Source organism: Acyrthosiphon pisum, chromosome A1 (assembly GCF_005508785.2).
Source record: "Acyrthosiphon pisum isolate AL4f chromosome A1, pea_aphid_22Mar2018_4r6ur, whole genome shotgun sequence".
Classification (NCBI taxonomy): Eukaryota; Metazoa; Arthropoda; class Insecta; order Hemiptera; family Aphididae; genus Acyrthosiphon; species Acyrthosiphon pisum.
In genome coordinates this window covers 46,282,406-46,306,763 of record NC_042494.1, presented here as the reverse complement: position 1 = coordinate 46,306,763, position 24,358 = coordinate 46,282,406, and the positions used below count along the sequence as shown (strand labels likewise).

Genomic DNA, 24,358 nt, shown 5'->3' with positions numbered 1-24,358 from the left:
TTGCTTGAACAAAAAAGTTGAAATACTTTCTAACAAAGAACTTTAAAAATTGTAATTTTTTTGGTATAATAATTAAAAATAAACCTTATCTTAAAAAGAGAGTAAATTCCTTGAAACAAAACAAAACAACGATATAAACTGCATTTATAATCATAACATAATCATTACTTACTGTAAGAACTGTTAAATATGTCACAGCTAACCATAAACTATTGTATTTACCTTTGTATTTGGCTCTTTTTGTGACTGAAAGTACAATCGATTCACATTGTTTTGTGCTCGTGATAAATGTAGAAAAAAACGTTAACGTTTTCCCGACCCTAAAATGAGTTTAACAAAAAACATATTATAAACAAACAACTATAATAGGTTACAGTTACGTTGCAGGTAATTTGGTACATTATATAATATGATTCGTTGTTGTTGTTTGCTCACTTCAACCAAACATTTTAACTGATCATATAATTTAAAAAAAAAAATAAACATATTAATGAAAGCAGATAACAATATATGTATATAATCCTAACTGCCAATAGTTTGAAATTATAGTCATAGCCATAAAATCAATAATTATATGTGTCTAATAAATATGATCTGCAGTAGAATATATATTTTATACTCTAATCAATCTTAAAAAATAAGTGGTCATAATACTAAAAACCATTATAAGCTATATACATGTGATTTGATCTATAGGCGTTTTAAATTTGTTAGTTTAAAAAGTTATCGTCATCCGAAAATGATTTTTTATGAATTATTGAGTATGGGTTATTAAAATAGTTAATTTATGCAGAACATGTAAATTAAGTACTTGAATCAACAATAATTATCCAGATTCAATGAAAGATATTATTATACTATGGTTTCTCTCGTATTAAATTAATTTTTGGATATTTATGTAATAACGAATAAAAACCTTCAAATTTACGATGTGGTACATAATATTATTATTTTATTTTCCATAAAAACCATAGCCACACAATGATGAACATAAATTCAAATATTGTTTATGTTTTACCTTTATTTTTATAATATACTCTACTGTTTTCCCATTAAAACGTGTGCGTTATTATTATTTATAAGCAGACCGTGAGTTGGTGGTGGGCTTGATAAATTGTGTTCGGAAAAAATAATATCTTCATACATTTCTTAATTCCGAACACGCTACTACCACAATAGCACTGCTGCTTATCCGATAGAATGAAAAATAATATAATATAATATAATACTATACGAACAGCAGTGATGTAGCTGTAGATGTATATTACGGTGGGTATAACAGTTAACGATATTGTTCGTCCCAAATCCCAATTGCCTATGTAAAATCTTATAACGTTCCAAAAATCGTTACACCATCAATTTTTCTCCTATTATTAAAACATTATTTTTCGGTGATTTATGAAGGATGCGAAACCGGAAATTATTATACGAACCATCAAAATCACCATCATAATTTTGTTCAACCCGTCGTAATTATGACAAGTCTAAGTCCATCATTATTTCAAGATGTTTTATTATGACGTGTAGTTTGCTGTCCCGGACAAATTATGATTGAATAGCCGGTAATGAGTTCTTTTTTTTTATATATAAATTGATTTGTAATTAGGTATTTGGGTACTAAAACTAAATTCACTAAACATGATCAACCGAGTAAACTACGCGTATCAACGTTGATCATAATTTATAACAACAAGTGTTAATTTACTACTTATTATGATTATCAAGTCTAAAATAGGTACCTTTTCTTACGTATGTTATTCATGCAATTACAAATCACTTTGAAACTAAAAACTAAAAATTTTCCCTATACTAATTTTTCTTAGAGTATTAACCTTGTACTCTAAATTTTAAAAAGTAAAAATAATATAGTTTATAAGCTAAATAAATAAAAACAAAACTTTAACATAACTTTACCTAAAAAAATTATAAACTCTATGGTAATATATTATATTACACTATATGAATATATAGTTTAATTAATAACTATATTGCATATAATTAATACTGCTCAAAAACAACCACAGTCCATAGATAATACTGGAAATCGAGTGATTTCCATTTTGAATTAAATTATAATAGTATGTATCATGTATCCTAAAAAAATTATCATTATTTCTTATGATTTAAGAAATTTGTTAATTTTTCTAAAATGTCATTACATAATTGCTATAAATCACAATAATAATTATACCTAACATAAAAGAGAACGATATTAAATTTCCAAAAAAAAATCACTCCGCTCACAGTACAAAAAAGTAATAATAATCAAGTATATGAAACAAATTGCATGGGCCTTTCGAACATTTTAGTGCAAACCACTGCTTTATAAACATCTCAAACATAGAAATTTATTAATCTTTTCAAACAATTGCAACGTTATTTTGTTGGGTTTTTCGTCAAAAATATACTGTAGCGCACTTGTGACCACAGCAAAAGACACAGTAAAGTATTCTAGTGTGAGGTACATACACACTGCATCTCTGCCAACTTTATGCGTTGCATAGCTCGACAACTGTGGAATAATCTGATTAAAATACCACGCGTGACCTGAATTTTTTCTCGAATATTTTTAACGCATAAATTGAATTAAAGCATACATTGTACACGCATTTTTATTTGTACTTAACATGTGGCACGTGTATGTAGACCCAGTATAGTAGGTAGTCAGAAATAAGTAAGAGAGTAAATTATATTATATTTCTCTGTGTTGGATATTTGTTTTTCTTATTAAAAATAAACATTAAAACAGTTAATGTTTAGGATTTCAGAGGTCATAATTAAATCGATCTGTCGTTTTTGTATGCCACAAATCGAAGAATGGTTGTAAAATATATTATATTTGCTTTTCCATAATATATTGAATACGTTTTATTAGAGATTTTTATGTCTAGAATATATTATGTACATTTTCACATTTGCTATTGAAAATTAAGTAATCTTTTATTTTTACACACAAATTACATGAAATGAAAAACCATTCTCGTAGTAGCTTTTATTCCTAACAAATAAAATACATTTGATTAACGACCATTTTTCGATTTTTGACAAATGAAATACGAAAACATTTTTTTGAAAGAATTACGCACCAATTAAAAGTGATACACTGCTACAAACATGCCCGACATGTTTCCTGTCAATTAGTGTAAAATAGGTACTCACTACATCTGTAAAGTAATTGATTTTTACTTTACCATTATAAATATGCTTAAAAATATTTGCTCATTAAACGACGTTTAAATTATTCCTTTACTTAAAGTAATCACAGTTGTATATCTTTTTAGACGTGTACTAATTTATTGTTAAAGTTATAAAAGTAATATAGTAATTTAATATAATCTAAAATGTAAGAGTAGATAGGTATATATTATTTTAATATAATTGTAATTTAATGTGAATAGCTAATCATAATGAAACATAGGATGTCCTTGGACTACAGTATTTTCAATATTTATTTGGTTCCATTTTCATAATATATTTGATTAATATTTAATCACGAGAGCATCCACTTTTTAGTCTCATTCAGCAATATAAAGAAAACTTATAGTTTGGATAAAAGTTGAATAAATCTTATAGTGGTTGACTTATGATTTATGAATATTTGTGATTAGACATTTGATTAAGTCCTGAATAATTGATACTATTAGGTGGAGCTTTGAGTGATTATTATTTCTAAATTACAGTTGAAGCCGATAACTTAAAGCAATAAAAAATAACCATTAAAAAAAAATATTAATAAATTACTTTCATTATAAGAAAATAAGAAAATAAGAAACAGCAATCGTTGTTCTATTAGGCCTTACTATATCCAGGTCACTGCTTATTATTTTTTACTTTCGTTTCGTCTTTTACACAAACTTCTCTCTAAAAATTCCTACCTTCTTTCTCTTTATTCAACCCCCAATGTTTTATTCTTCATCCCAAGGAAGCCATTTGTGATTTTGAACACATTCAGTTTCATTTGACATCTCGTAAAGCCACCCTCTTATCTCGTTTGTCTACTATACATCATATCTCTTGATATTAAACTTGTCTTAAATTCCCATTCACTTCTAGATATCGTCAATATCATTTCCTTCATTAAATCGTCTGGTCTTCTTTTTTATCCACTTTATTAAATCAAAACATTTTAAGCAGTATTTGTTTGATAATTATTGTTGTGTTAAAAAAAAGTAACAAAAATGAAATGGAAATATATTATTGATAATATGTATTTATATATTGGATAGGTGGGCATTATATATTTCAGTCTATTTTTTAATCACAATCTCCAAGTATGACCTGATAAATTTCTGTGAGGAATCATTTAAGAGTAAAAATTGCCGGTAATGAATCAAGTGTTATTTATCAACATAATGTTTGAATATTAAATACCTATTAGGTATATGAAAAAACGGCCATTGTTAGATTTCTGAGAATAAGATTTTTTAAGTGTGTGTCTAAACAATGTATGTATTACTTACTATTTACAAAATATTAAAATACACTATGGTTGGGTAAATTAATAAGTAATAACATTCTGGCAATTTATTATAATTACATTTCTGTTTAAATATAGTATAATTTATGTATACTATATGAAACACTATAAAACATTTTTCGTTTTACTTTTAGCAAGTGTAGGTACCAACACAAGATGTTGATGTTTACAATAACCCTTTTTGTTTGCTTTGAAACAATTCACAATTCAGTTAATTTATTTTAATTTATTCGTCATCGTAAAATATTGATAAATTCAGTGGAAAATAAAAGGATTTTGTGTGATAGTGTTGGTAAATAATCCATACAAATAATTGGAAGTTCCAGTCACATAGCGTCCATGTTACAAAGTCATAACGATTTTTATGCGAGAGACAGGAATTTCACGATTTTTTCAATGATCTTATTATGACATGTTGTAATACCAACACTACATGCACATATAATATAATACAATACATACAGGATGATTATTAATCATATTTTTTAGTAAAATATTTGTTTATAAAAATTGTTTATAAAAAAAAAATAAGGGAATATTAATTGTACCGTATAATAATACAGGGTGATTCACCAAACATGTTCTCCCCCATTTTTCTTCAGTAACTTAATTAGGTACTTATGGACCATATTTCTAATTACTTTAATTTTTTATATTGTTTAAAGATTTTCCTATAAGTATAAAAACTTCTTTTTGTTAAATAATAACCTACCTTTTTTCCGTAAATTATTAAGAAGTGGATTTTTTTGGAAATTTTTGGAAATGCTTTTTTGAAAAAAAAATTATCAGAATTCAAACATGTAATTTCTTAGTTATTAATATGTATATATTAAGGATAATAATCCTTAAAAATTGTGTCACAAAAATATAAAATTAACGTAATATTAGATCTAGTATTTATTATGCTCTGGCATTTTACAAATTATAAAATGTTGATTACTGAAGTTCTCAAATTATCATAGCCCTATATGATTCAAATCCGTTATCATACTGTATTAATCATTAGTAGACAAAATTAAATAACTCAAAAACACATCGTTAGAATTTCGATTACGATATGCAAACAAATTAAAAAAAATTAGCTGCTTAAAAACGTACAGTTAAAAAAATAGGTTCTTAATTATTTATTTATTTATTTGACGGCATTTAGTTTAGTTTGGAACAAGGTGTATTGGTAAGTAGTGAATACGATGAAATTAAAAGTGTGAAATCTCAAAAATATAAAACAGAAAACATTTATCTGTGTTTAAATAAAGTAGTGAAGAGACCGAAAACCCAAAATAAATAGGGTGCTATGAAACATAAAAACATGAGTGGTTCCTTTAGAGGTAGGCATGGAATTGTTGTTAATAAGTCAGAACGTCAACTGCGTTGCTAAGAAGGAAGAAATAAAACAAGTATCTGCATAAATACGGTGTGAGAGATACTGGTAGGGAATCCTTAAGAACAAGTAGTGAAGTGGTCATGAGGTTAGTGGGGGATTTTATGACCAAAGGCAGGGTATGATAGAAAACGGTTTTGGACCTACTCTATACGTAGTTGATCATTAGCCAAAAACTGGTAGTAAACGACCAACCATACCATATTCCAAAATGGAGCGGACGAGGGAGAAGTAAAGAGAGCGAAGACATAAGCTGGACAAGATTAGTTTCGTATTACGTTTAATGAATCCCAGGACTTGCGTGGCTCTACCGGTCTACTGACAGTGATGTTAATATAGAGGTTGAAAGATTTGTGGTCAAGTATAAGATACGCGATTGACTGAAGAGCTAATAATGGTAATATATCAATCGGTGTGGTGAAAAGGTGAACGGCTCGTACAAAATGACATTACGTTCATTCATGTAGGTTAAGAGTAAGTCCAACACGTAAAATCTAATTACACAAAGAATTATCGTTAGTATGCAAAAGAGTCATTAGCGAAGCTTATTTTCCTATAGCGTTTAATATCACTGAAAAAAAAAAGAACTCAGAGAATGAAAGATAAATATTGAGATAATTAGTGAAGAGGACCAAGACGAAGGAACTTAGGTGGTCTCCTTGGGGAACATCAGAAGAAAAAACAAAAGTATGGGATGTAGCGCCACAAACTGTCACAAACTGTTTTCGAAATTTGAGAGGTCGGTCCAAAGCTATAGCTAGGAGAGTAACTTTTGAAAAAATAAGTTTGTATCGCCTCAGGAGGACACTCCTTAAAAGATAAAAAAATTTAAGTATTTTAAAATATGGCCCTTAAGTATATTTAAAAGTTCCAAAACTTGAATAAATTCATTATTAAAGAAAAAATGATCATGCCGTTGATCATGATTGGCGAATTATTCCGTAAACGATGGTACATTTTTGATACCACACGTATTTTAACACAATAGTTTAACTACGGTGGTAGTGCCACCGTGGTCGGAAAGCGCTCAAAGTGAACCGTGCTGGATTATATTATACTAGACAATATTAGGTTACTGGTTGTCTACTGCGTACCTACCTGTATATACCTAAATTGAATAAATTAATAATAACCGAACACACCTATAGACGCATTTGAGGGAGCTGGACCGCGCACGTATATATTATAATATCATCACGTGTCCCCGCGGAAACTTGTCAACCGTAAGAATATAAGTGCCCACCGTAAAGTTCGGGTGCCAACCCGACCCCCGCTTACTCCCACGCCCAGCCCGTTGAGCAGATAATCATCAATGTCGTTATTGTTGGACAGGTAGAGTCACATTATATAGTACCTACCTACGTGGCTATACGTTTCGTATGTATTTATATAAAATGTATACGCGCGGAGGAAATTCCGCCGGCGCGTAACGGCACACGATTAATTTCAATTTTTCAACCACGCTCCACCGCTGTGGAATGGCTTACGAGTTGGGGGAGTGGACTTCGTCGTGGAACAGATATATTATGTACACGATAATAACGCGCATGAAAAAGGCTCGGACCCGTTTGTATTCATTACGATAGGTACCGCAGAAGTTGTGTTCGCCGAGACCGCGAGTAATAAAAACAACAAAAAAACTATACCTACATAGGTATATCAATGTAATGTGTATAAATATATTATACACATTATCCGTTGTATGTATATACGCAACACCGACGTGCAACGCGAGCACAAACATATTGATATAACGGTTTTTTTCCCCCGGTTGGGGATAAGCCCAAGCTATAGCTTGAAAACCCTTCGAAATCAATTATTAATATTTTTTCGATATTTTTGACCCAAAGTCATCGGATTTTTGATTGATTCGTCGTTGAATGTAGTGAGAAATGTGTTACATTGTGTTGAAATGAGAGAGAGACAAAATTGCATAGAAAATCAGAGAGACTGAGATAGAGAAAGAGAGAGAAAGACTGAGTGATATAGCGAAAGAGAAATCTACTCCGTGACCGGGCGCTGAGTTTTTGTTAAGGTGTGATGGGGTGGTGGTGGAAAATAAATTATTCGCCCAAAAGACAAAGTAAATGTAACATTTTATCCGAAATTTATTATTAAAATTACAAACCACCTCATCCACTGATTCACCCGCCACGTCTCGTCACGCATCCTAAGGGGTTATTACTTTTTTCTCTCGTTTTTACTTTGCGTCGTTATATTATTTGAGAAAAAAATCTTTTTTTTTTTTTTGTACAAAAGCGCGAAACTTGGACGACCAACCGCCTTTTGAATGCATAAGCAATATTTTCGTCGTCCGGACGCGCACACACAAAAGCTTTTGGTTAATTGAGTTTTTGATTGAGTTTAGTCCGGAATAGTTTTCTGAACTATATAAGAGTTTTTTCACCAGAAACGTGCTACCGTCGCTCCGTTATTCGCCTATAGTTATCATCATACCGCCCATAAAACCCATCGTAGAGTGGGGGAAAAAAAACGTTATATGCGCGTTGATTTAATAATAATAAAGAAAAAAAAATGTTCAACGGAGCGTTTGATTCGTCTCGTTTTTTTTTTCAAACTATTAACTGCGCGGAAGTCTTAAGACCCGCTGCAGTGACAATGTTAGAGCGACGCGTATTTGACGAAATGCCGCGTACATGATACGATTTATCTTTCCAATTTAAAAACAAAAAAAACGTTGCCGTGAACTAGTCGAATAGCTTTCCGTCGTCCTTGCCCGTCAAACAGTTTCGTCGTTTTTCTCGTTTTCCGTGGCGCGGTAGACGCTCCCGAGTCACACCCAAACGAGACATATACGATACATGTGTGTATATAGATGCAAGAGTACCGAAATTGCGTTTCTTCGGATCGCCTTCGTGTAAGCCACTGATTACTTTTCAGTGGAACATAATATAACGTCGTCCTCGTGTCGACGCGTCGGTGGTATTCGTATTTGTCGGGCTTATAAGACGTGACCGTTTATAATTGGGATTACCACGTAATCGCGGTCAAAAAGGGGAAAAACGCAAAATCTGAAATCGTCTTGGTCGTCGTTGTTTCAGACAGAAAACATTTTTCTCGACGGCGCAAGTTTAACTACGGCGTTGGCCCGCGCTTTACTTAGCAGACGTAGGCATACTACAGTGGTTAATGATGAGTGGTGACTATATTATAATTTATAATATTATATAGGCACACGTTTATCTCGAATAATAAAATATATTAAATAATCATACCATTTGTAGTTAAAAAAAAATTGCGTAGTGATATGAAATAAAAATTGACTCTGTTGTTGCGCTTTTTTGAGAAATCAGCGATATATTTTATCCATAAATATTTTTTTTTCTTTTGAGTTGATTAAAAAATATAAATTAGGGATATTATGTATATTTGGCTTTGGGATATAAATACATAATATAATGGTGCATGCAGGCTAAAGACAGTTACTTTATTAAATTAAATCAACCACACCCATCAAGGTCAAAGTACAACCAAATAGAAGCATTTTAAATGGTGTTGAAAAATAATGGAACTGTTAAAGCAAACATTTGAACTACGGCCCAAAAATCTACAGTAAACTAAATCTCCCTGGTTGTACGTATCCACCTTTTTCCAGAAATACTAAACGACAGTTTTGTTCCAATAACTACCAAAATATACAGTGAAAACTAAAATAAAAATTTATTTGAAAAGTGATGAAAATTAGTTTGGATATTCAATTTTTTGCAATAATTGATAAGTACACAAAGTTTTATTACGGTCTACTAGTAAAGTTGTTCACTTCAAACTATATAAAATATTGTGTATTTTTATTTAAAATATTTTTAGTCCTAAGTAATATTTTTGATGGTTGGTTTTTTTCTTATAGATAACTTATATTATTGGGCGGCTAACTGATAATCATTAAAATACTCAAAGGTAATTAAAAAAGTATAATAATATAAATTAATAAATACGCAGTTCTTTTAATTAATTTAAACTTTTATCGTCATTTGAGAGAAAGTGGTTTGTAAATTGCTCGTATTTTTTAATGCTGTGATCACGAAGAAAAAAGTAAATAATAAATGCAAAGAAAAAAATCGCCACTCCTCTGACTATATTTAATATGTAATCCTAATAGTGCTGTAAAATTTAAAACATTTAAAAAATAGAATTAAACTAAACAAAATAATTTTAATTTATTTACAAAATATTTAATCGTCATGTACACTATAGAAATATCCATTGGTATATTGCATAAATAAAAATATAATGAAAAAAATAAAAATCAAATGCCATAAATTATTTTATCGAGGCGTTTCCCTTCTATGCAATGAATTATTTTTACGTCGGTAAAACAAGTACTAAAGGTCTAAAGGTCTCGTTTAATAACAAATATACAATAATTTGGCAAACACATTTTTTTTTTTTAAACAAAAATGTTGTAACAAATTGACTCATTCAAATAAAAGATTTTTTATTTCATTTAAAAAATTTATAATTATAATACGAGTAAATTAATAAAGATACTGATGGTTTTTAATAAAACATAATCAAATAATTGTATACCAACCATCAAATAGGTATTACCCAATACAATTAAACAAACATGCTTTTATTGGACTTTTCTAAATAAATCCAAATATCTTAAAAATTCACAACTTTAAATGCTTAATTAAAAACTAACACATACGAAGTATAGTATAATAGTATATCCAATTTAAACAAATATTAAGTATTATAAAGACATAAGCCAAAATCGAATCCATGTACACAGATTCGAAATTAAAGAACCTAGTCCTAAACTAATGCTCTATATATAATGTATACGAGTAAAATAAGGCATAACTTATCGCAGAAATGTCATTGAATTTATCTTTAAATTTGCAAATAACTTTAAAAGAAAAGTACCTAAAGGATTTAGAGAAATTCCTAATTTCACAAATAATAATTATTTAATACATTTCTATCCTGAGTCAAATCCGTTGTTAATAAACAAAATATTAAAATATCGAATAATTACGTTTGTTATAACTATTGTCATAAAAATTACAATACTTTTAACAATTATTTTGACTTTTTGGTTTTGAATGCTTTTTATAATATGACACAGTACCTACATATTTATGATAAACATGGCGTTATATTGTATCTCTGAATTAACATACCACCAGTGTTTAAAAGTATTATCAATAAATTATTTGGTATTTGGTACTTGAAGAAAAATTTCATTATGTCTATAAATAGTTTATTAGAGACAAGCAAAAATCTATAATACTTAAAATACGCAACATACAATTTTATGTTTGGTATCCTTGATGTAAGATCCTATAAATAAGCCTACTCTGCTATTTCTAATTGCATTCTATAATAATTAGCTCGAAAATTCGAGCCTTGTTAATAAATATAAAAAAATACAAGAGACTTACAAATATCATCATTATTACATACCAAATTTCAGTACGAAAAATAATCGAATATAATATGTATATGTATCGCAAACGTAAAATAATTTAGTCCTTAATCATAAAATGGACAAAAGTTTTACCTACTAATAAACAACGTATTATCAGCGCTAGTTAGGTAAATTTAATATTACTCAAATATAATACGTACCTACTCGTATATTGTAAACGTTAAGTAAACCTATTTTAACGTGCATACGTAGAGTATTATACAAATTATTATTATATCAAAACGAATAATATAGGTACGTGATGATATGCTTACTTGGAAATTGACTGGTACAGTAGACGCCGCTTATAAGACTCACGGATATAAGGTTCAGTCGCTTATTAGACTCAAAATCGTCTGAAACGGTCCGGACGTATCCAAATACATTAAAAAAAAATCGGTTATAAGACTCAACACTTCGGTTATAAGACTCAAATTTCGTAAAATAAATACAGTAGACGCCGCTTATAAGACTCACGGATATAAGGTTCAGTCGCTTATTAGACTCAAAATCGTCTGAAACGGTCCGGACGTATCCAAATACATTAAAAAAAAATCGGTTATAAGACTCAACACTTCGGTTATAAGACTCAAATTTCGTAAAATAAATAGTAGAAAACAAACTTTTTTGGTTATAATTTAGAAATAAATTGGTATTGAAAATTAAATAATATTCGTGTTGATTATTTCTAGTTTCTGTTGGTACCTAATAACGTATAATAATTTTTATCGCAGATAAAAGTTCACATTTATCGCAACGATTATCGTTATTATAGTGTACTGATTATCTGGTGGCTATATTAGAAGAAAATAAAAAACAAACTAAAATTACAAATTATATGTAATATGTATTTACGTTTAATTATTTTAATGTATTAAAATCAAAGCAAAATACGTAGTAAAATAAAAAATAAATAATATAATAATATAATAAATATGTAGTAAAGTAAAAAATAAATAATATGTATATATAAATACGTAATTAATTTTTTTTTCCACTTCGCCTATAAGGTTCATTCGGTTATAAGACTCACTTTGTGCTGGTCCCAAAGTGAGTCTTATAAGCGGCGTCTACTGTATTAGAATTTTTTAATAAAATAAATACATAATTTTATTTAAAATATTCAATGATCAAAATATTATTATATTTATTAAATGTATATAGATATCGATATATTTATCTCTATATAGACTAGTACGTAAGTTTTTGTCAAAAATATTGTAAAATATTTAGGACACGATTGAGTACAAAATTATTATTTATGCTAAATGCGTCGCAAATGACTATATATGCAAAGCAACTATACGCTGCTGCTATATATATTACCATGGTAGAAATTACAACCTAAATCGTAAATATGTATAGGTATACACAGTTTCAGGAGAACAGCTGACCCGGGGACATAGACGTACGTTTAATATTTGGACAGGAACATTCAAAATGTATCGCAATGTAATATTATAATATATTGTGCTCAAAGCGGGTAGAACAAGTTTATTGTTGTTTGCTTGTTCGTGTAACCTATACGTTTTGAACAATTAAACGACGGCTGCTTGTGGTCGTGAGGTACGACGACGAGTGTAGATATTATAATATGACTGTGTTACCGAAATGCATTATGTAGAACACATAAACCGCCGCCGACGGGCCACTGTGTGTATACCTAGGTATAGATGCGTTCGGACAGCGGTTGCGTCCAAAGTTTGTAGACGAACCGTGGTATACTTGGTTAACCGCGGCGAGTTCGAAGGTATATATACCTCCCGGATAGTATATCTATACCACTGCGCTGTGGCGCCCGGGAGTGCGGTTCAAGAAATAATAAGTAATGGACGGGAGAATTATTAAACGCGGGATACACTACCACCACCATTAAGCGGTTGAAATATAACATAATAATTATTATTTAACCTCGTGATATTTTGGTGATAAATGGACCCGGGTTCATTACTATAAACACCGCCAATATAACTCATGTAGTAATTGTATCATTAACAATGAAGTATTATAGGTACCTATAAAGCACAACGCAGTCCGTTGTAATTTAACGCGGGCCAATGTCGGTAGTAAATAATAATAATATATAACAATATAATAATACAATACATCAAAGATATTAATTTTCTTTTACCGTTTTTATCTATTGGTTTTTCAAAAACATCACAAAAGAAATATTATATGTTCAGATATTTTCACCATAATATTTTTATCGTGCACCAATAAGATGAGTTGCTTAGGTACCCAATATTGACAGTCGAGTGACTACTTATATTATATACATGACCTGAATGCGAGTTTATGGGCTACACGTTTGCACGTGTTCAATGTCAATTCGATTTTCCGTCGCGTAAATCGTTTCAAAGTTTTTAAAATTCCATAGTATCCATCGTATACTGTATACTAAATTCTATAGTAGGTACAGATTATCAAGGTAAAAACAAAATATTTGAATACATTAAAAATTCACTTATCAATATTATTATGGGCACTGCGAAGTGCGGCGATGGAAATAGTGGGCAGCTTTCCAAAACTCGGTGGTAGAATGGTTCCACGTTCCACCCCTGCCACACCGACACACTCAAAATGTAGTTTAGCCTAAATTAGTATACTCGTTCAACGATGTACTGTTATCACGATAATAATGTATCAACACGATTTAAAATGGTAGTTGAGTGAAAGGCGACCACAGAGTTATTATTTAACTGCACTATATGATAACGACCCTAATAATAGGCGTTTATATTTATAAATTATATTATTGTAAGCAATTTTTTTTTAAATTTAACAAAGTAGGTAACAAAATGTTGATCGTTGTGTGTATATGTTCACTACAGTACTGTCAGCTATTTATATAGTTATTAGCATTTTTAATTTTACGTTTCACTAATACGATCGGTGTTACAGTAGGGGTTGGATAAAAAGGCTATAACCTTTGCGTTGGCCTTGTTTTTGTATAAAAGGTGAATTAATTGATAATTTAATTTATTCAATTATGTTCAATATTGTTTTTCTTCCTCGGTGGGCTGAAAGTTCTTAGCGTATTTTTTATGTAAAACGTTTGGTTACGTAATACTTGTACAACCCTGTTACTGCAATAATACAAGACATTAATAATTATTATAAATATATTATTAATTATTATAAACTGTAATAAATTTACCAAGTATACAAAAATTGTTTTGTGGCCTACGAGATAGTTAACACCGTATAAATATACCGATGAAAAACCAACACAATTACGATGTCTGTACTCTAAGGAATGACTTACAAAAATACTCTTTTCATCTATGATTTTTTTTAGTAAATATAAAAATAACTTCACGGATGTTTAAATCGTATAGATCGAGGCGAGGGATGAACACGGTTGTGGAAGTAATACAATACGTAGGATGATTCATTAAATAATATGCTCAACCACATTTTTTCCTATAATAATGAATTTATTTAACATTGATTTTTAAAATTTTTTTTTTTTTGTAAGGGAACTCAATAAGAAAAATATTATCATATAAATATATATAGGATAAGGTACGAATAAACGGATTATTAAATATCAAAGGGGGTGAAAATGCTTGGCGAACCACCCTGTGTGCAGCGTATAATAGTATAAAAATTTACATTTCAATAAAATATACCGGTTTGGCTTTTGAGTTGTAGTCCGTGAGCGACCACCCTCGGCATAATATAACGAACCGTATCGTTTTCACGGTCGAATACGTATGTCACATAAACGTCCGGTAATATAATAATAATCATGACAATGATGAAGACATTACAATAATATCATCCGTATTATTATTTCTGTCTATAAACTATATGTACACGCTTCGTTCATATAATATCGGAGTGGAAAAAAATAATAATACTTGCCATCGATGTCACCAGCGATGGCTGTAGTTTGACGATATATCCCGAAAATCATTAACTTTATCGGGTGGCATGAACAACGCGGCTTCCGGGCATATCGAACGTCACGCAAATCGTATCAGCGCTACAACGCCACCCCACCAGGCTGGCGCCTCGCAGCCTTTCAGCTATATATTATTATATTATTATGGAAAATACATTTCGTTTCTCGTCTCTTTATGTATTTACATTTTTTTTTATTAAACAGTTTTTTTTGTTTCCCGCGCTACCCAACTATACCGCATCCATCCAGCTATCTGTCTTCACCCATAATTCCCTATATGCGTTGCTCCGGGACACACTCCTGTTTTACGAGTACTTCAGCGGCTTCCTTGCTCCGACCGAAATCCGTCCAATCCCCAATGAATTTTTACCATTACAACTAAACAAGAAAATAAATTTTACGTGAAAATGGATCTCGTGGTGATAACTGCGGATAAGATGAAAGCTGATCACCTGCAATATGTTGAATAGTTTTAAAGTCAAATTATACATTGAAATATGAAATTTATTAGAATTTCTATGACAAATCAATATGCTAATAATTGTTTGATATTTCTTCTACCACTTGTGTTAACATCAACGTCTAAAATGTATTTTGTATTATTTGATAACATTTAGAATAGATTTATAGTGCATTTATTTTAAGCAAGTATTCAGAATTTGTGAAAGTCATGTTAGCGTAAAAAAAAAAAAGGTATTTGTATATATTATATTATGCATTGAACAACGAATCATTTTGTACATAGATTTATGAAAATGAAAATTCGTATGACGTAATATCCGATAAAATAAACGTTTAAATTAGGTACTCGTGGATAAAGTGGAACAACAATTTATTATATACGTTTCAATGCTATCAAACCGATCTGAATAATAGTCAGCTGGTTACAAATACAGAATTTTTTCGTCCTTTGGTCAGGTCGTTTTGTGACAAATATAGTGTATTATATTATTCGTATACGTGTAATGGTCCCAGAGTTCGTACAATATAAGTATATCCGTGCAATGTATCCGTAAACAGTACCATTGAGCGAGTTTCGAGGCGTGGCCGATACCGATATGTAATCGTTTCCAGTGCACTTATGCAGAGATATTCTCGAACGTATATATACGAATATAAAAATACGAAGACCATCTGCTCGCAATAATGTTGACGAGGACAATTTTTTTTTCTCGCCAGCCGTTTTTATATATTCTTAACGCGCGCCGCACTAGCTGGAGAAAAATCATGTACGTAATCATGCAATACGATATATAGTAAATGACCTCTCGTGTACAATATATGCACACTGTACACTGTTGTATGACAAATAAGACGCACTCGCGTCGTGTCGCAAAAGCTCGGAAATAACATATTTTTGCAGTGCATGAGAATCGTGGACGAAATGCAATAGGAATAAAACGATAAAAATAATATTATGTGTTCACACGTTGGATCGTAACAATTACTTTCGACGGTAAAGCATTGTATATTATTTTTACAACATACGCACTCGATATAGGTACCGATATTATGTAAACTAAAACGTATACCGATGTAGATATAATATTATACAATATGCACGACGCGTATGTACATGTTATAAAGGCACAGCGAAAAGGTATTATTTTATTACAAGTACCTTTCTATACCTATATATCCGGCAATACGGCCGGGATAGAGTAATTTTTATTCCAAAAGTGAATTGCTTAAAATGTAATTGAATAATTAACTTTATCCTGCACGGGCGTAATATAAATTATATTACATAGTAGGTAGCCTTCAATGGCTTGAAATAAAACTTTGCGGATTTAGGTAAATCTCAATACGCAAAGCGACTTCAGGTCGGGCGGGGGCATAAAATCCAAGGTTTCAAATGACTAAATGGTGTCATAAAAGCTATTAATTACGACGAGGGGAAAACGCCCTTATTTTTCATCGAAATCTACAATCGAAACAGCGAGTACGCAGCGCCTGGTAAAAATGGCCCACCATACTAATGAGTACTCATTGTGTCACGAGAGACTCATTAAACTATTAAAATCTCAAAAACCGTTTGCAATAGTAATCACCCTGTTCGATGTATTATATATATATATTACTCTTTAAATACTAAGGACCGCCGTGCGCCTCAAATCATCGTGTTTGGCTGATTATAATTTATACAGTACACCAACTCTGTAAGAGTTAACAATTAGTAGTCTGCTAGCTTTTGTGTGCGTTTTTCTCGAGTAGTGCAATAAAAGAGTAGAGTGAGAGTTGACATTGTGGAAATTAAATAATATTATTGCATATTTTGGAAAATATCGATAAACACACAACAAGTATACCTAATTATTGTCCACTTTATAAACCTTTTTTGTACCGCATACACGACGTGTGATGAGTCTATTATGATATGGCCGCTTATATTGGTTGCCGTGATCTCACTGAAAGTCATCAATCGATCAAAAATAAAATTAGGCATTTAATAATCGCGTATAATATCAACGCGATTATAATATTTTCATCTATTTGGGGCCGGAGTGGCGCAGTGGTCACACAGTTGACTTACGACTCACACAGTCATCGGTTCGATTCATAGCAAAGTGCAAAAAAATGTGTGTGATTCTACGCAGTCACCATTTTCCCGTGCTGTCGTCCGATTGCGTCATCCGGTTTCCAACTAGGTCCCACTCCACTGGGAGTGAAGACCGCACATGTCTCCTCTTGGAGAAGGGGGGTAGTATCATGCATATAGTGATATATACATAGATAAATAGATCACATGATCTCCCTACTACCCACTTGTGATAAGCATTGTCAAAGACCTTGAGCCTTGAGGTCGTTACAATGAACAAATATAAAAATATAAAAAATCTATTACGCAATGTAAGTGCAACCGGTAACGTGACTACAAACTTTATCGTGTCCTATATGTATTATAAAGCACATCCTCGGGTGGTAATTAATGGCTCTTGCATAGTTGTAGAGGCCATTTGGCCATTCGACAACTTACATTTTAGCGTTTAAACCCAAAGGGCTGCATTGTATACGTGTGGCTCGTATTCAGTTTTACGTAAATCCCTGAAACGTTTCTTCGCCACACGCTCAACACGTGACGGGGTATTAAGCCAACAATGAATACAGTAATCACGTATGGAGTGCGTAACCCTTCTAAAAACCCCGTGACCATATTATACAATATATATGCACATTATATTATAATATATTAATATATACGAGCACTTTTACCGCATTGAACGTCTCTCGATGATCCACTTTTAACTATACAATAATAGTACAATATTTGATTGCGTTTGAATCGTAGACATTGTACTCGATTAGGTAATGAAATAATTAATTCGCAATCACCTACGATACTAGGCGTTACAAGGGTTCTTAACGACAAGATGATTTTTGTTAAATATCAATTGAAAGTATTAATATTTAAAGTCTATTACAGTTATTGTTGTTTATATTATATATAATTTTTTTCTACACATTTCTTTAATTACATACATGTACAGTTAACGTAGTTTTCTTATTAGCATACATATACATAAAAATGTTAAATCAGTTGCAGTGGTTGTGTGACATAAACGCGTATACCATGCTACTCGATATTTTCCTCTTCCAAGAAAATTTATGAATCATAAATATGTATTAATAAGTAACCATTGTATGTATACCTCCTAGTGGGAATTGGGTAATTTTATTCTATAGTGATTAAACAAAGCGTTACGCAAAGTCTGTTAGAAAATAAAAATATCTTTACCCAACTCAAATTTATATTTATTAAAAATAAATAATAATGAATAATAATCATTCACAATGAAATATCGAAGTAATTAATTTCTTTTCCAATAAGTTCACCGTCAAAATAGCATTAATAGTAGTATTTCAACTAGTTTTGGTGAAAAACTACGATTAGTCTAAAATTTTAAATTGATAAATAACATTAAATATACATTTATTAAAATTATTGATACTAAAGGATTAAGACGATAAGTTGATTAGTTCATCTGAAAAATACTAATAGTGAAATTATAGACAGTTATAGTTAATATAATTTATCAAAGTAACAATTTAAAACTCAATAATTTTGTTTAAGTTTTGTGAGCTCTAAATTATAGGCATAATCCTTATATAAAAAACACATTTAAACGAATCAACATTGTTTTATATAAACACTAGCTAGATAACCCGGCATTGTCTGGAAAAAAGTTCTGATATCAACTTTAATCTTCTAAACGTAAAACCTTATAGGTACCATATAACCTTAAACCATATTTTCGGGTCTTCTTCTCAAAACAAGTGGCGTATTTTCCTATCACTGTACTCATATTATATTATATTTATACTTAAAACTATGAAATGGGTCATTTCCCCACATTTCTTATAGAAAAAATTCAAGAATATTCTGTTGAAAATAATTTTAAAATTTGAACTTTTGATGATCAAAGTATACATTAATTAAAATGTATTTAGGTACTTCAAATTTCAAGATACGAGACACTTCACTTGCTTTAGCCCCCCTTCCTGTACCAACATTCATCACTGATAACATATAAATTATTAAGATAATAATATATTACAATAAAGGTCACTGTTACATTTTCAAATGTTAACTAAACCGTCTAAAACTGTATACACTATACCTACATTTAATAAAACAACAATAAATATAAATAAATGGTATTTGTAATGATTTAAAAAAAACTACTCTATTCAAGAACCAATAAATACATAGTATCACAAAAATATGTTAAGAAAATAAAAAATGTAAATATTATTCTATTTGAAACGTGTATTGAATATTACATTTATAATTGGTTTTTAAATCGAAACATCTTAAATTGGTAACCAACAAGAATATTTAAGCCTAACAGAACTACTCAAAGTACAATATTTCCTCAGGATCTCTTTGCATGTAAATAATAGCATACTTTGGATCAAAGAGTCCATTAAACGTAAACCTATATCTTGAAAGTTTGTAATACATAACTGAGTACTTTTTTTTACTCTTAAAAAGTATTCAACCAAATACCACTATATATCTCTAAATTCTGATTGTATAGCCCTGACTATAATCAATATGAAGATTCTACATTGTAGAACGTAAATAATATATTTAAGAGCCAACTTGGAACATAGTTATACATTTATAATGCGTGATTTTTATCGTTTTAGATTTTTAGTTTTTTAATTTATGTTAACGACTCACTAATAATGCTCACCACCATTAATGATCCTTTGATAATTCTGATTTTTGCAATATTTTAGTCTACTTAAAGATGATATTTTTTATACTTAATATTTTTTAAATATTTGGTCATCGTATTCTAAGAAGTATTATGTGGCGGCACATTTTTGTTTTCAAATAAGAACCTTGTTTTTGTGTAAATCGTTAAGCATATGATTTGTTAAAAAAATGTTAATGTACTTAAAACAAAATGCAAACAATAGCTCCTGAGTTATTGAGTTATTAAGCCACTACCTATAGCTTAGTATAATAATCCATAATAATAGGTTACGAGATTGCAGGTTATGTTGATTTTAAAATAATTATAGTTATGAATAATAATATAGCTATACAAGCATTTTTCAATTCATAGCAATTTTCTGAATATATAATAATAAAAGTCTACTAAACTAATGCATATATTTTATATTTGATGCAAAACCATTATTAAGGATTATTATCTTTGGTACATTACATTTTCAATAAAAAAGTATAAGTTTAATAGTTTTCCATAAATATTGGTGATTTTCTTTCGAAAAAAAAATATCAGTACCACTATTATTTTGTACTTTAAATGGTATAAGAATAATCTTGAAATCTGAAAATATGGAGTTTAAATATACAAATTATAATTTGATAAGTTGAATTATTAAAGGACAAATTTAAGCATGTGCATAATAATTGGTGAATTACCTTGTATACTGCAATTTAATAATAAATTATAAATACAATTATAATTTATAAATTTAGGCTTCTCGCTTAAAAATACCAACAGAAATACTTACTTCAGTCTGTAAAAAACCTCTGCTATATGCATAATCAATTTCGACCTTGAAAACTAAAAAAATTTAATTTTTAATAAATCCAAATAATCTTTTAAAACAAATCTTAATGTTATTTTATTACATTTTAAGTTTTAATGTTTTATATAACTTACAATTAAACTCCCTAAAATTCGTTTCTTCGTCCTATAATACAAATGTTTATGACAGTTGAACTTGGGTTTCTTTTTATAAACTAAATTACATTTTCTGTAAGACAAAAGATTATTTTATGATTATAATATAAGTTGATGAAATAAGTAAATATTTATGTATATAATATTATTATATTATGTATAATATAAATACTTGAATAATGATATTTATTGTTACTAGTTGTACACAAATTATTTCAATAAAGTTTTTCAAAAACATTTATTTATTAAACCATTTACATGCAAAATTATAAGATATGTTTAAACGTTTCTAATTGAAATAATAATAATAATAATAATAATAATAATAATAATAATAAACAGTGTAAGCTTACATAACATCTTATTACGACTGTACAGTGTACCTACGCATATCAATATTTCATTGTAAATTGTTTATATTGTATAAGTTTCTTTATAACGATTGTGTATATTTTGTGTATTACAGTCTTTCACATTTTCATACGTAAAGTGCTAGGTAGATATTATAAAATAGTGCGCGACATTTCAATTATTTTTACCACGACGTTTATTAGTCGAACATACACGAATTTTGAATTAACAATAGAGTGATTTTTGAAATAATATGTACTGTTATATAATAATAATAACAATATATTATATATATTATTATGAATCCTAAATTATGCGTATATTACACGATATTATGTAAGATTTCAACTTACACGGCTTTTGTTTTGTTTCAGCTGGCTCAAACATTGTGGGCAAGTTCACTCAGAGTGTCAGGCGAATAGTACAAGACGTCAAGGACGAAGGCACCGCTAGTACGTTACAAAACTAATTATTACGATACAGCACAATCAGACCAGTATATGCGCTACGTACACACGATTCATGACTAGTGGTGGTGGACGTCGGTGAAATGCAATTTTCGGGCAACGGAAATTTCACCGATTTCTTTTTGCTTTTGTAGAAAATAAAAACAGAACTCTAATAAACGTAAACCACCGCCAACGGGAAATGGGAAACTGTCTGAGAAAACTGCGCTAGTAAAACAAAATTTTCGTTCTCATGATATAATATAATAAACGGAAAATTACAAACCGTCTACTGAAATACGTGTCTCCGGTGTCGTTTAAATAAATACCTTTAATCAATATGTATTATATTAGCTGCGCTGATTAAATCGCACATCGTTGAGCACTGTAATTAAGGCCCATCAAAAACATATTTTTACTCACTTGAATTATTTTTGAACATTGTCAGTGACATAATCCTGTTTCATAAAATGTTTTAATACAGTTCAAAACTGTTACTTGGATTTAATGAGTATTAAACAAATTTTTATTTAAATACTGAGCTAAAAAAAACAATTAGATGTATAAAAAAACTTAAAAACAATATTAATATTGCACGGTGTGTTCTATAGAACAAAATAATTATAATTTATTAGACACATAAAGTATATTTTATAATGTAAAAAATATCCTTCATGATATTTTTTAAAAAAAACCGTTGGACATTTATACTTTTACTGGTTACCTTATATTTTATATTTTTAGTTGTTTCACTTTTTTATAAATTATAATATTATTGTAAAATGTAAAGTATCGATATTATAATATTTTTAAATGAACAAAGGTGGTTGAATGTCGTAGATGAATTTGACTAATTTTCAAGTAACCAAACACAAGATACTAATTTCCGCCACAATCATAAAAAAATAATGTTCTCGTTACATAAATAATAAAATTAACAAATAGTTTTAGCCTCCAATTTCTTCGAATGCCCGTGTGAAAATAACTTGACAGTAAATTAAATATAAATAGTGTGTATATATAGTATGTATACATATATATATGTATATAAGATATAACACATTAAACCAAAATTTCTATAAATTGATAAAAATGTCTTGATTAAAATAAATAATAAAATCAAATTTTTACAGCTACTTAACAACTTATATGATTCATTATAGAGCTACTATTATAAAACAATTATGATTCGTTATACTATTATATGTATTTCATCTTTCTTCGTGTAAGTATTCAAACTCCTCCTAAACAGATGCACCGATTTTGATGAAATTGTTTGTGTGTGCTTGAGTGGGTCCTTGAAAGATTTAGACTCACAATTGGGCCCGGTAGGGCCCAGGAGGTTCTCAAACAGGGATTTTTAAATTTACTATGGACATTTTTGTTTATAAAAGGTTGGTATTGGTTATAGGAAAAATAATAATTATACTAATTATTAGTAAAAATTAGTTTTTATTTATTATTAGTTGCCATTGTTTTATTCGGGCAGACTCGGTACTCAAATTTGCACACATTGTCTACTAAGGTGGCTGCATGAGTTGTACTTATAGCTGGTGGATTGCCTACTTGATATAATGTCGCACTTTGTCCGCGATCTGACGTAGTAAAATTGCCTACCAGAGTGGCTAAGTTGCATTTACTACAGCGAGCTATACCCCAATGGAGTTGAACAATCACAAGTTTTTTAACCTAACCTAACAGTTATAATTTTTTACGGGCAACGAAGTGCGAGGGATCAGCTAGTGGCTATATAAATAATGACCAAACTACTAAACTATAACCAACATCAGCGTAGGTAAAACTAATAAAACTAAAAAGAATACAGTTAGGAGGCACCTATCATACAATAAATAGTTTAAAAACATATTATAATATTATGTTTATTATTTTATATTTGTTTGTGGTACCTATTTTGTAAGGTTTTTTAGCGAGCGTAATTTTTAATTTGTAACTTATATCATAACTGAGAAGAAGTCATTAATTTGAGTTTTAGATTAATGAAACTTTGCAGAAGTTTAAAAATATAGCTTATATTTTTATAGTTATTTTCAGAAGTATTCTTTTATTTTAATAAATGTTTATGAGTTGTTCGTGATGAACTACCTAACAATAATTTAACATTTGTAGATTTCAAGAATAAATGCAAATCTTGATGAATTTCGATTAAAATAATTTAAATGTTTGTTATAAACTGTTAG

The 24,358-nt window shown here is 29.7% G+C and overlaps 1 protein-coding gene across 3 annotated transcripts in view; it reads left to right on the top strand.

Annotated features, from left to right (window-relative positions):
- Positions 1 to 24,358, top strand: part of LOC100161256 — a 172,387-nt gene that overhangs the window by 126,122 nt on the left and 21,907 nt on the right. For all 3 annotated transcript variants that reach the window (XM_029487163.1, XM_029487162.1, XM_029487161.1), the window contains exon 3: positions 22,089 to 22,166. In XM_029487163.1, coding sequence (XP_029343023.1) covers positions 22,089 to 22,166 — 78 coding nt within the window. The remainder of the gene's footprint in view (positions 1 to 22,088; positions 22,167 to 24,358) is intronic.